This window comes from Bufo gargarizans, chromosome 2 (assembly GCF_014858855.1).
Source record: "Bufo gargarizans isolate SCDJY-AF-19 chromosome 2, ASM1485885v1, whole genome shotgun sequence".
In the NCBI taxonomy this organism is placed as follows: domain Eukaryota; kingdom Metazoa; phylum Chordata; class Amphibia; order Anura; family Bufonidae; genus Bufo; species Bufo gargarizans.
The window spans coordinates 289,838,363-289,851,469 of NC_058081.1; the positions used below are offsets into that span (position 1 = coordinate 289,838,363).

Below are 13,107 nucleotides of genomic sequence, written 5' to 3' on the forward strand. Positions count from 1 at the left end.
GTTGCCCCGTCTCCTGGAGCCAGGTCGTAAGATGTCTAATCCGACGGTAAAATCGGAGCCCGATCAACGGAGGAAGGGGCAGGCTTTCCTGGACGAGCTGCGGCAGTTCCATGAGAGCAGAGGGTGAGAGTGCTGCACATGCAGCGGGACTGAGTGTAACCCCGGGGGGAGGGGAGATGGAGCTCACCGGGCTCAGTCCATGGAGGGAAATCCTGACAACTTACCTGATGTGTGGGGGCAGGGAGGGGGGTCCTGCCTTACGTCTAGGGGGGACTACAGCTCCCAGCATGCCCCTGATCAGCCTCTTCCTTTACTTTTACATCCTGGAAGAACTTGGGGTGATCACTGATGCTAGATTACCATGCTCATTCTTCCAGTCCATGACAGGTTGCATAGTCTGAAACATCTGCAGACTATTACCCTGTTTTGGGAGCATCCAGAGACTTCAGGAGCTGAGCGGTAGCTGCTGGGAGATGTGGTGCCACATGATTAAGGCTACGGGCGCCTGATACAGTGCTGACCCGACTCCAGAAGTCCGTGCCCCTTACTTTACGATTATACTGACCCAGAAGTCAGCCAGGCCTAGGCCACACTTCAATGTTTTGGTCAGTGACTGGAAGCCAAAACCAGGAGTGGAGGCCACATAGAGATCAGGTAGAAGGGAAAGATCTGCACCTGTTCAGAGCTCTTGGCCTGTACCTGGTTTTGGCCCCGTCGCTGGTCCGATCACTAAAGTGTGAATTAGGCCTCAGAAGACCATTGTTTATATGGTTGAGAATAGCATCACGTCCTCGCAGTGTAATGTGTACTCTTTGGTATAGTAATGCCTCATGGTTGGATAAATGAGGGCGAACCAGACAGGAGAATGACTAAATACATAAAGGTAATATCCTAGCTGAGACTTTGGTGTGTGAATATACCCCTGTGGAGGTCTATGTATGTGGCCGGAGGTTTAAGGGCGGCTTCAAACGTGGCAGAAGCTCCGTTCCCCTGAATGGGGCTTGTAGTAATCCATGTGCTTCCCACCAAAACAAGTCCATTCACTTGAATGGAACTGATTTTAAGCTGCAGACATTTTTGCAATAATGTGGCGGTACCCTCAAAACCTGACATCGCATGGATAGTACACAGGTGGGGGGGGTCCATATACACCTATGCACGTCAGGCGTGGACATTATTGTAGAATCTGGGAGCATATTACTTTCTGACATATTATATGCTGAGAGGAGCAGCCCCTGTACATTTTGGGATATTGTATATTCAAGGTGTTATGTGGGACTTTATCATATTTACCGACAATACATGACTACTCAGTGACATGGAGTCCGGCAGCCACGGTTTACCTCTGCCACAGCTAAGGGGGGTCGCTGCACTAATTGGGGCCATAGGATCATGCACCATATTTTTTGGGGGAAAGCACAAAGGAGTAAAAAGAAGCCCTGTAAAGCTAATCCTCCTCACTAAAAGATGACTGGCCTTCACATAGAGCTCTTGTCCATGTCTCTGCAGGTCCCGCTTCCGGAAGATCCCTGCAGTTGGGGGCAGAGAGCTCGACCTGCACTCCCTCTACACCAGGGTCATTACTTTGGGAGGTTTTGCAAAGGTAAGGAAATTTTCCATGTGTTGTAACTTCCACTGACCTATGAACCTACCTCCATATATTATATATGGCACCAGATCAGTCCCTGTATACACAACGCAGGTCTTGCTGCCTACCTACACACACAGTGAGCAGATGGGAGGGAGAAACAGCTTCCTATAGTATAGTGGTGGCAAACCTATGGCACGGGTGACAGAGGCGGCACTCAGAGCCCTCTCTGTGGGCACCCACACCCTGAAAAAAGTCTAAGGCATGCCAGTATGCCTAACAGTTTTCCTGCCATGAATCAGTGCAGGCGCCCTATGAACAGCACACAGAATGTAGGCAGGCTATCATAGATAAATGATAAAGTACATAAAATATATATTATATTGAACTGTAGTATTCAGGGTAAATTGCTGTGTTGGCACTTTGCGATAAATAAGTGGGGTTTGGGTTGCAGTTTGGGCACTTGGTCTCCAAAAGGTTCTCCATCACTGCTATAGTATATATCACATCAGACCAATCCCTTTATATACCCAACACACACCATCTACACAGTAAGGTAGTATGTAAGGCTGAAAAAAGACATCTGCCCATCTAGTTACGTCTGTTATCCTACAGAGGAAAACAACCTCCTTCATGAAGTAAAACCAGATGTTCCTCACCTTAGTAAAAAGTTCCCTCATCCCAAATCTGGAAAGCAGAATACATTTCTGGATCAAAACCTAATCTCCAGAAATCTAGTAACCATATCGGCCTCCTCAGGCAGAGAGTTCCATAGTTTCACTGCTCTTACAGTAAAGAATCCTCCTCAATGGTGATGTAGAAACCTTCTTTCCTCTAGCTGTAGAGGATGACCTGGGGATAAATAGATCATGGCAGAGATCTCTGTACTGACCGGAAAAATATTTATACATAGTTATTAGATCCCCTCTGCTTTTTTTTCTATATCCTTCCTACTATCTGTCCACACACAGTCAGTACATTGAAGAGACCAGCTGTATATATTTTATTTTATATATGGCCCCAATCCATTCTGTATACACCTCTATCCACACAGTCAGTACATAGGAGAGACCTGCTGTATATATTTTATATATGGCCCCCAATCCATACAGTATAAACCTCTATCCACACAGTACATAGGAGACCTGCTGTATATATTTTCTATATTGCCTCCAATCCATACAGTATACACCTATCCACACAGTCAGTACATAGGAGAGACCTGCTGTATATATTTTATATATTGCCCCAATCCATACTGTATACACCTCTATCCACAGTCAGTACATAGGAGAGACCTGCTGTATATATTTTATGTATGGCCCCCAATCCATACAGTATACACCTCAATCCACACAGTCGGTACATAGGAGACCTGCTGTATATATGGGCCCGATCCATACTGTATACACCTATCCACCGTCAGTACATAGGAGACCTGCTGTATATATTGTATATGCCCCGATCCATACTGTATACTCCTCTATCCACACAGTGGGTACATAGGAGAGACCTGCTGTATATATTATATATGGCCCCCGATCCATACTGTATACACCTCTATCCACACAGTCAGTACATAGGAGACCTGCTGTATATATTATATATGGCCCCTGATCCATACTGTATACACCTCTATCCACACAGTCAGTACATAGGAGAGACTTGCTGTATATATTATATATGGCCTCCGATCCATACTGTATACACCTCTATCCACACAGTACATAGGAGACCTGCTGTATATATGGCCTCCGATCCATACTGTATACACCTCTATCCACACAGTGGGTACATAGGAGAGACTTGCTGTATATATTATATATGGCCCCGATCCATACTGTATACACCTCTATCCACAGTCAGTACATAGAAAACCTGCTGTATATATTATATATGGCCCCCGCTCCATACTGTATACAGCTCTATCCACACAGTCAGTACATAGGAGAGACCTGCTGTATATATTATATATGGCCCCGATCCATACTGTATACACCTCTATCCACACAGTCAGTACATAGGAGAGACTTGCTGTATATATTATATATGGCCTCCGATCCATACTGTATACACCTCTATCCACACAGTACATAGGAGACCTGCTGTATATATGGCCTCCGATCCATACTGTATACACCTCTATCCACAGTCAGTACATAGAAAACCTGCTGTATATATTATATATGGCCCCCGCTCCATACTGTATACAGCTCTATCCACACAGTCAGTACATAGGAGAGACCTGCTGTATATATTATATATGGCCCCCGATCCATACTGTATACACCTCTATCCACACAGTCAGTACATAGGAGAGACTTGCTGTATATATTATATATGGCCTCCGATCCATACTGTATACACCTCTATCCACACAGTACATAGGAGACCTGCTGTATATATGGCCTCCGATCCATACTGTATACACCTCTATCCACACAGTGGGTACATAGGAGAGACTTGCTGTATATATTATATATGGCCCCGATCCATACTGTATACACCTCTATCCACAGTCAGTACATAGAAAACCTGCTGTATATATTATATATGGCCCCTGCTCCATACTGTATACACCTCTATCCACACAGTCAGTACATAGGAGAGACCTGCTGTATATATTATATAGGGCCCCCGATCTATACTGTATTCCCCTCTATCCACAGAGTGGGTACATGTGGTAACATGTGGCCGCAGTGTATGGAGGGTTGCTGTGTGCACAGTCTCGGGTGTGGCGCCCCCACCTTCCCGGGGCATTGTTTCTCATCCAGGAGGTTAGATTGGTCCCTGTGTCTCGGTGCCTCCTTGGTGCCCGCAGATGGCAGGAACGGCGTCCCTGTGGGCCTTGTGTTTACGGAGATTTTCCAGGTGAGCTGTGAGACTTGTGGGCCTAGCAGGCCTGGCGTGAGTGCGGGGGTGTCTCCTGGCCGCGGCTCCATGTGCGGGGCTTCCTCTCAATCGCTACTTTCCGTGTAAGTCAAAATTAGCGGGCAATGCTCTCCAGCTCGCTAATCGCCCCCTTGGGTGGGGGAGGGGCCAGAGTGCCCAGGCCTCACAGCCCGGCCTCCCTGTGTTGTGGAGGGGCTGCCTGCTCCCGTGCCTCACTGCAGTGTTCAGACTGTGCTCCTTCTCTCCACCGCAGGTCTCCGAGAAGAACCAGTGGGGGGAGATTGTAGAAGACTTCAGCTTTCCACGGGGCTGCGCCAATGCTGCCTTTGCTCTGAAACAGTATTACTTGCGGTGAGTTGTCTTTTCTCTACTACATGATGGCTGACTGCTGCTGGATAGGACTGTAGATGGATTCCCTCTGTGTACATACAGATGTAGCAGAGGCCAGTTATCACATCTAGTTATGACTGCTACATCTGTACAGAGGACGGCCCGGTGTGCATGGTCACTCCTGTAGCTGAAAGCCAAATAAGAAAAAGGGGAACCCCCCACCACCACCTTGAGTTTGTGCTTGCCTCAAATCTTTTTTTTTTTTTTCCCGCGTGGGCAAATGAGAAAAGTGCTTGTTTGCCTCTGTATGAAGTTGGAATCGCACATCGATATAATATAAGACCAGCTGTGGGTTGGACTGTCTTGTCAGCTGCGATATGCACGTCTGTTGGGTTTAGCACCCATTGATGCTTGTAAAATGGGCAGAAATCCTTGCACACCCATTAGGCTTGCTCTCATACAGCTGAAAAGGAGGCAGAGACTGTAATATCCATCACCTTTTTAGCTTCTGGAATTGAGGATACGCTTTGTGCTCTGTCCACTTACTTATGTGGAGTTGCCACTGGTAGTGTAGTCCGTATTGCACCGTAGACGATTGTGTTGTCAGCCAGCATCCTGTAGCTTTTGCATTATTTGAGCTTTCTGCATGAGAGCAGAGGGTGTAGATCTAAAAAGCATCTTATATATACCTTGGAAATGGTAGCTAATGAGTGATCAAAATGCAGCTGCACACATTATACATAGGGCTCATGCTCGCGACTGTAGCACGTTCTGTGGATCCGCAAAACACAGGCGCCAGCTGTTTATAGAACAGTCCTTTCCTTGTCTGCTAAGTGGATAAGAATAGGACATGTGTTTTTTTTTTTTTTTTTTTTTGGTGGGGGATCACAGAACAGACATACGGATGCGGACAGCACCCGGTGTGTGTTTCCCATCTTTTGCGGCCCCGTTGAAGTGAATTGGTCCAGTTCCACCCTGCAAAAATGAGGATCGGATGCAGACTAAAAACAGTTGTGTGAATGAGCCCTAATATAATGCTGCCTTTGGAGGGTCACCAAGCATGGTATTTGTGTGGCACATGTATTAAATATACACAGCTTTTGTGATTTTTCTGTTCACTAAATCCCTAGTTTGTCAGAATTTCCAGGCTTCATTTACTGAAGCCAGCTCGCCGATATGGTTCAGCCTTCATTTTCTAAACTGCACTTGAACTGAGCTGAACTGCGGTTGTACAGCGGCACGCAAGATGAGTGCTTTATGGTACTCGGATATGAAGCGTATTCCATATTTATTTTAAAAAAATCCAACACGAGTAATATCAAAAATAGCTTGTTAACAGTGCCGAGTGTTTTCTGCTGCACAGCCCTTTATCAGTCCTGCCTCCTACGTGGTCATGTTGATGTGACATTGGCATTTCTTTCAGTAAATATGTCTTAAGTACCATTTGGCATTTGAGTGTGGTGACATTTTAACGCCTCGCGCGCACACTTTGCGGATTTTCAAGCGGTAAATTCACAGCGTAATACAGTACCCGTGATATCTGCAGCATGTCCACCCTCTAATTGAGCTTCATTATAGATTTCAGTCTCTGCAATACTTAGGGTGAAATCTGGGAATCCACGACTTCACGGGTAACTCGTGCAGATTTTGCTGCACGTTTGTTGGGGGGGGGGGGGTTGTCCGTATCTGGTTCTCTCGCTGGTACCTGTAGTCTTGCAAATCCTTCATGGGCACCATAGTTTTGGTGTGCTGAACATATTTACTTTGCTGTGCTACAGGCGGTTTTCCCAATGGTTTGTGATGTGATCGTGTGTAAATGCAGCGACTGCTCCCTTTGCTTGTAACTTCCGTGTTGCTGAAGATCAGATGGTCAGTGTGTACGTTCTGAGGCCGTCCTCGCGCACGTTACTGGCTGGAGAAGCTTTCACTGTGTCTCTATTGGCTGTCCTAGATTGACTCCACACGTGAGTCAGCGTAGATGTAGACTGCTAGAAAACTTCATGTGGTGGTAAAGCTGCTCAGAAGTGTCTGCTTAGCTCGCTGGGTCTTGTCTGTTGCAGTAAGAATCAGCTCCTGTAGCTTATAGTCACAAATACAAGAAGTGTGCGGTTTCTAGATTAGCTCGGCTCCTGTGAAGGTGAGAATACTACCTGGTATTTTGGCTCCTGTTACAAATAGGTAAGCTTCCCTAGGTCTGCAGTTTACCAGTATTTACAGAAGATTTCATGTGCAAAGAATTTTTCTCCCCAAAATGATTTTTATCTTGTCATTTGTTATAACGGTGCCCTCCCAGGACCACAGCCATACCCACATGTCAGTGCTGATATTAACAATGGGCTTCTAAGGCACCGACCACACAGTTTCCTACATGCATAGGAAATACGCAAAACACGGATACCCGCCGTGTGTGCTCTGCCTTTTAAGGAACCGGACGTCCTGTCCTCTATAGAACTGTCCTATCCTTGTCCATAAAACGGACAAGAATAGGACCTGCAGGGCCGTGCTGTCTGCATCTTTTGTTTCCCCACTGAAGTGAATAGGTCCGCATCCGACCTGCAAAAATGCAGATCGGATCCAGCTAATAAAATGTTTATTTGCGCGAGCTCTTACTGTGATAATTCATCCCCATACGCATCATGGTTTACATGGAGAGATGTACTGCCAAAAAAAACATGTTGTGTCGCACAAATGATCGGGTCCCCCAACAAACTAGTGCTTGTCTAGTTTGTTGCAGATCCGCTCCAGGATTTGGCTCATAAAACTGTGCCAAAAACGGCAAGTGAGGTTCAAAGATATATCTAAAATATTGATTGACCTAATATAGATATTTTAGAATAAAGAATGAAAATGTTCAGTAGGCCTTGGTGTGCCATATAGTTAAAGTGCCCTGTGTTTGGGAACCATGGGGCAAAACCACAAGTGGTTTTAGTGTGTATTACCTTTGTTTTGAGCTACAAGTTGCACAGGCGCGGACAGCAGAACACTTTGTGTCGTTTTTGTACTTGCCCAAAGTGACGGGCACAGAGTAGTGTTGTCTCATACCCACTACCTGTAATACCATTTCTCAAAGGCAATGAGCCTAGGCTTGCTGGGTTTTGTTTTACATAATTTTCACATATACATGTGCAAAAGTTGCAGAATTTTAGAAAAATATTTAAAGGAGATGATATTGTAATATTAGTGGGATATTGTCTTACTCCAGGGATGCCCAACCTGCGGCCCTCCAGCTGTTTCAAAACTACAACTCCCAGCATGCCCTGACAGCCTACAGCAGGGCATGGTGGGAGTTGTAGTTTTACAACAGCTGGGGAGCCGCAGGTTAAGCATCCCTGTCTTACTCCTTAAAGGGATTTATTGAGTTTTTTTATACTAATGGCCTATCTTCTAAATAGGTCATCAGTATCTTATCGGTGTGGGTCTGACACTCCGGACCCCCACCAATCATCTGTTTGAGAAACCCTGGTGCTCCTCTGAGCACCGCAGCCTTCTCAGTGTTTCCTAGGCCAGTGACAATATATTCATCAGTCATGTGGCCTAGGAGCAGCTCAGCCCCATAGAAGTGAATGGAGCTGAGCGCGATACACTATACAATGTATGACGCTGGGCTTGGTGAGCTGCTAGAAGGCTGCAGCTCTCACAGGAGAGCCAGTGCCTTCTAAAACAGCTGATCAACAGGGGTCCCAGGTGTCGCACCCCCACTGACCAAAAATCCTGGAATCCTAGAAAAAATATTTTAATCCTCAGTCTCAAGTTGATGAAGGTGATGTCGATCAGAGGTGCCCAACCTTTTGAGTTTGAGAACCAACTTTATCTCCTTTGAGATCTGTGAGTGAAGTCATTCTGTTCTGACCCAGGTGCCAAATATCAGCTGCATGGTCAAATCTGGGGGCCCAAGTACCACATGTAGTTTCTAAGTTAGGGTACTTTCACACTAGCGTTATTCTTTTTCAGTATTTATTGAGTTTTGTCCTAGGGGCTCAATACCGGAGAATAACTGATCAGTTTTATCCCCATGTATTCTGAATGGAGAGAAATCGGTTCAGTATGCATCAGGATGTCTTCAGTTCAGTCCCTCTTACGGTATTTAGCCTTCCGGATCTGTCTGAAAATGATATCCGTTTGCATACAGATTTCCAGATCCTCACAACGCTAGTGTGAAAGTACCTTAAGGGCTCTTTCACACAGGCGAGTTTTCCGGTGAACGCATTGCACCCGCACTGAATCTGGACCCATTTACTTCAATAGGGCTGTGCAGATGAGCTGTGATTTTCACGTATCACTTGTGCGTTGCGTGAGAATCGTAGCATGCTCTATGTTATGCGTTTTTCACGCAACGCAGGCCTCATAGAAATGAGTGGGGCTGCGTGAAAATCTCAAGCAATTTTTACACATGGTTGCTAGGAGATGGTAGGGATGAGCAACCCCATTAAAGTCTGATAACTGTTATAAGGGAAAATAGCATTCTTTATACAGGATGCTTAGTAAACTGTAGATTGAGGGGTTTAAAAATAAATAAAAAATGAACTCCCCTCATCCACTTGATCGTGCAGCCGGCATCGTCTTCTTTCAGGACCTGCAAAAGGACCTTTGACGTAGATGCGCTCATCACGTGGTGATGTCAGCGCAGGTCCTGCTGAATGAAGATAGGACCTGCACTGACGTCACCACGTGGTGAGCGCTATTACGTCATCAAATGTCCCTTTGCAGGTCCTGAAAGAAGACTATGCCGGCTGTGCGATCAAGTGGATGAGGCAAGTTATGTTTTAACCCTCAATTGACATTTTACTATGCATTCTGTATTAGGAATGCTATTATTTTCCCTTATAACCATGTTATAATGGAAAATAATAAAATCTACAGAGCACCAAACCCGAACTTCAGCGAAGAAGTCCGGGTTCGGTTCTGGATACCACATTCAGTTTTTTCTCACGTGCGTGCAAAACGCATTGCACTCGCGCGGTAAAAACTGAACATCGGAACGCAATCGCAGACAAAACTGACTGCAATTGCATGCGCACTCGCGTGGGTTTCCTGCAATGCACTCTAAACGCATCTGCCCCTCACCCGCGACGCCCGTGTGAAGGGGGCCTGACTGATTGCTGGGCATACTGATATGCACACTACACATTGTGAAATAATGCTATTTATGCTGTCACAGTATTGCATATTGTCAGCAGCACATAACCTGGTTACATGCGGAAATGTACTGCTGACAGCTGATTTTTATATTAATATAATGTGTTCAGCCGACAAATGGTGGTAGTATTATACAGTGGTCCCTCAAGTTACAATGGTCATCCTGGAACCAATTAATATTGTATGTTGAAACCATTGTAACTTGAGTAATTGGTTCCAAAGCCCAAAATGTCATCCAAGATAAGAGAAAATGAAGATTTAAGAAAAATGGGCAGATAACCAAGACAGATAAAACAAGTCCTTACATATAACAGTCAGGAATAGCTGACTAGTAACTAATCCAGCTATTTTACCAGAGAAGTGACCTTGATTGGTTGGATGAGTCTGAGACATTGTATGTTGAGTCTAGTTTCAACTTGCAATCGGTCAGAAAAGACAATTTTATGTTGAAAATATTGTATCCTGAGGCCATTGTATCTTGAGGGAGCACTGACCCTTGTAGGATATCACAATTTACTTAATAAAACTTCTGATCTGCTCAATCTGCCAGTGTTGATTGTAAGTAGTTATAGTGATGAGAAAGCAGCTAAAAGTAACAACAGTTAGCGTCCTTTCACATGTACATAGTGTATTGCAGATCCGCAATACACCCGGCCGGCACCCCCTATTGAAACTGCCTATTCTTGTCTGCAATTGCGGGCAAGATTAGGACTTGAGTATAGCTGGGTATGACAGGCACACTCGCATATGTTACTGCACAGAATATTAGGACATGTTCTATTTTTTTGGGTGGAGCCGCGGCCCAGAAGTTCGGGGCTGTGCTCTGGAAATGCGGCTGCAGAGAGCAAATAGTGTGCTGTCTGCATCCATTCCTGCCCCATTGAGAATGAATGGGTCCGCACCCGTTCCCGATATTGCGGAACAAATGCGGACATGTGAACGGAGCCTTAGGGTCCATTCACACGTCCGTAGTGTATTGCGGATCCGAAATACACCCGGCCGACACCCCCATAGAAATGCCTATTCTTGTCTGCAATTGCAGACAAGAATAGGACATGTTCTATTTTGTTCGGGAGCTGCGCTCCTGAAACGCGGTTGCGGATAGTGCACTATGTGCTGTCCGCATCCATTCTGTCCCCATAGAGAATGAATGGAACGGATGCGGACCCATTTGCGGATGTGTGAATGGACCCTTAGTAGTAGACCCCACAAACTCACAGAATGGACCACCAAGTGCTGTAGTATGTGGTACCAATTCCAAACGGTCTCTGGAAGCTGCCATCTGCATTGGAAATGTGCATCAGAAGCTTCAAGAAATGGATGTCCATGGTCCAGCAGCAGTAGTCAGTGTAAGCCTAAAGCCAGCTGACCAGAGAGATCTATGTTCACATCTGCCTCATCTCTTTTTGAGGCCTCATTCCCAGATGCCAGCAAAAAGACTGACAAAAAAGTTATACATTTGGGAAATTTTTGGTCCGCTAAAAAAACAAAAAAAGCGACATCCTGAAGCAGAACCCCCCCCCCCCACCGGTTTCCGTTTCGATTTAACAGGCGATTGTTGGGAGGGAAGCGTTCCTTCCCAGCTATAGTCTGCTAGTTAGCGATGGAGACCACTGCTATTGCATGCAGTGATCTCCTCCTCTGTACAGGGAGGAGTGATTGTTATTCCCTATACTGAATCATTGTTTTCCGGCAGCAGATTGTGATTCCACACCCCATCTGCCACGTACAATTTTCTGAACCTGTCAAAAGATTTGGATTGCCCGATGAACGAGCATTTTCTCGTTCATCGGGCAATCGGCAGCAGTATCACACTGTCAGATGATCACTAATGAAAAAGTGGCAGGTATAATACAGGCATGTGCACAAAATTCTGAACTCTGCCTATCCGAGGAATTGGAAATCTGGTTGTGAGCCAGCATCACTGCTTGACTGTCCAAATGACTTCTGGCTGAATGGGCATGAATTCCCACAGACAGCCTCAAATCTAGAAGATGGGCAGCTCCTATAGCTGCAAAAGGGGCCCAGCTGTATTTTAATGTCCATGATTTACGGATGGGATATCCAACAAGCCGATAGAGGTATGATGGTCAGATGTCCAACAAATTTTGACTAAAACTAGCATTCTAAAGGAAACCTGTTGGCACGAATAGGGTGCCTGACCTAAGGGTACTCTTGAGAGGCTGGCTGTCCAAGTTATAAATGATTAGGATATTTTCAGTGTCAGAACAAGGTTCCATGAGCCCCTTTAGGGGGCTTTCCCTAATTAGATATTAATAGCTCAGTAATGCATCATCAATATCAGATTGGTGAGGGTCCAATAACCCATGCCCCTGCTGAGCAGCTGTTTGTGGCAACCACTGGCATCGGAAACTATACAGTGTATTAAGCCTGTGGCTGTACCTGGTACTGCAGTTCGGCTACCCTTTCTAAAGGGGTTGTCCGGGTTCAGAGCTGAACCCGGACATACCCTTATTTTCACCCCGGCAGCCCCCCTGAGCCTAGCAACGGAGCATCTCATGCTCCGATGCGCGCCAGTGCCCTGCGCTAGATCACGCAGGGCACGGGCTCTTTTGTTTTCAATAACACACTGCCGGGCGGTAACTTCCGCCCGGCAGTGTGTTCGGTGACGTCACCGGCTCTGAGGGGCGGGCTTTAGCTCTGCCCTAGCCGTTTTACTGGCTAGGGCAGAGCCAAATCCCGCCCATCAGTGCCGGTGACGTCACCGGGGTTCCTGTCAGCCCCATGGAGAGCCCCGGAACTCTGAAAAATGCCTTTGCCCTGTGCAATTTAGCGCAGGGCCAAGGAGAGCATCGATGCATGAACTGCTCCGATGTTCATGTCAGGGGGGCTGCCTGGGTGAAAATGGAGGGCTGTCCAGGTTCAGCTCTGAACCTGGACAACCCCTTTAAGTGAATGGAAGCTGAGCTGCAGTACAATGTTGATGGAACGTACACATTGGTCTGAGCCTTCCATCCACTGTATTGTTTCCGTTGCTGATTAGTGGGGTGCAGGATGTTGGACCTCCACCGATCTGATATCGATGAGCTATGCTGAGAATAGGGAATCAATATCTAAATAATGGAAATACTGGAGAACCACTTTAACAGCGCTCCTCGCTAAAGCGCTAGGGAGAGATTCAAACTAACATATACAAGTTG

The 13,107-nt window shown here is 46.1% G+C and overlaps 1 protein-coding gene across 2 annotated transcripts in view; it reads left to right on the forward strand.

The window, feature by feature from the left end:
- ARID2 (AT-rich interaction domain 2) overlaps window positions 1-13,107 on the forward strand; it is a 101,929-nt gene that overhangs the window by 674 nt on the left and 88,148 nt on the right. For both annotated transcript variants that reach the window (XM_044280378.1, XM_044280379.1), the window contains exons 1-3: window positions 1-123; window positions 1,510-1,603; window positions 4,734-4,831. The exon at window positions 1-123 is cut by the window's left edge and continues 674 nt beyond it. In XM_044280378.1, the coding sequence (XP_044136313.1) occupies window positions 32-123; window positions 1,510-1,603; window positions 4,734-4,831 (284 nt within the window). In that variant the 5' untranslated portion in view covers window positions 1-31. The remainder of the gene's footprint in view (window positions 124-1,509; window positions 1,604-4,733; window positions 4,832-13,107) is intronic.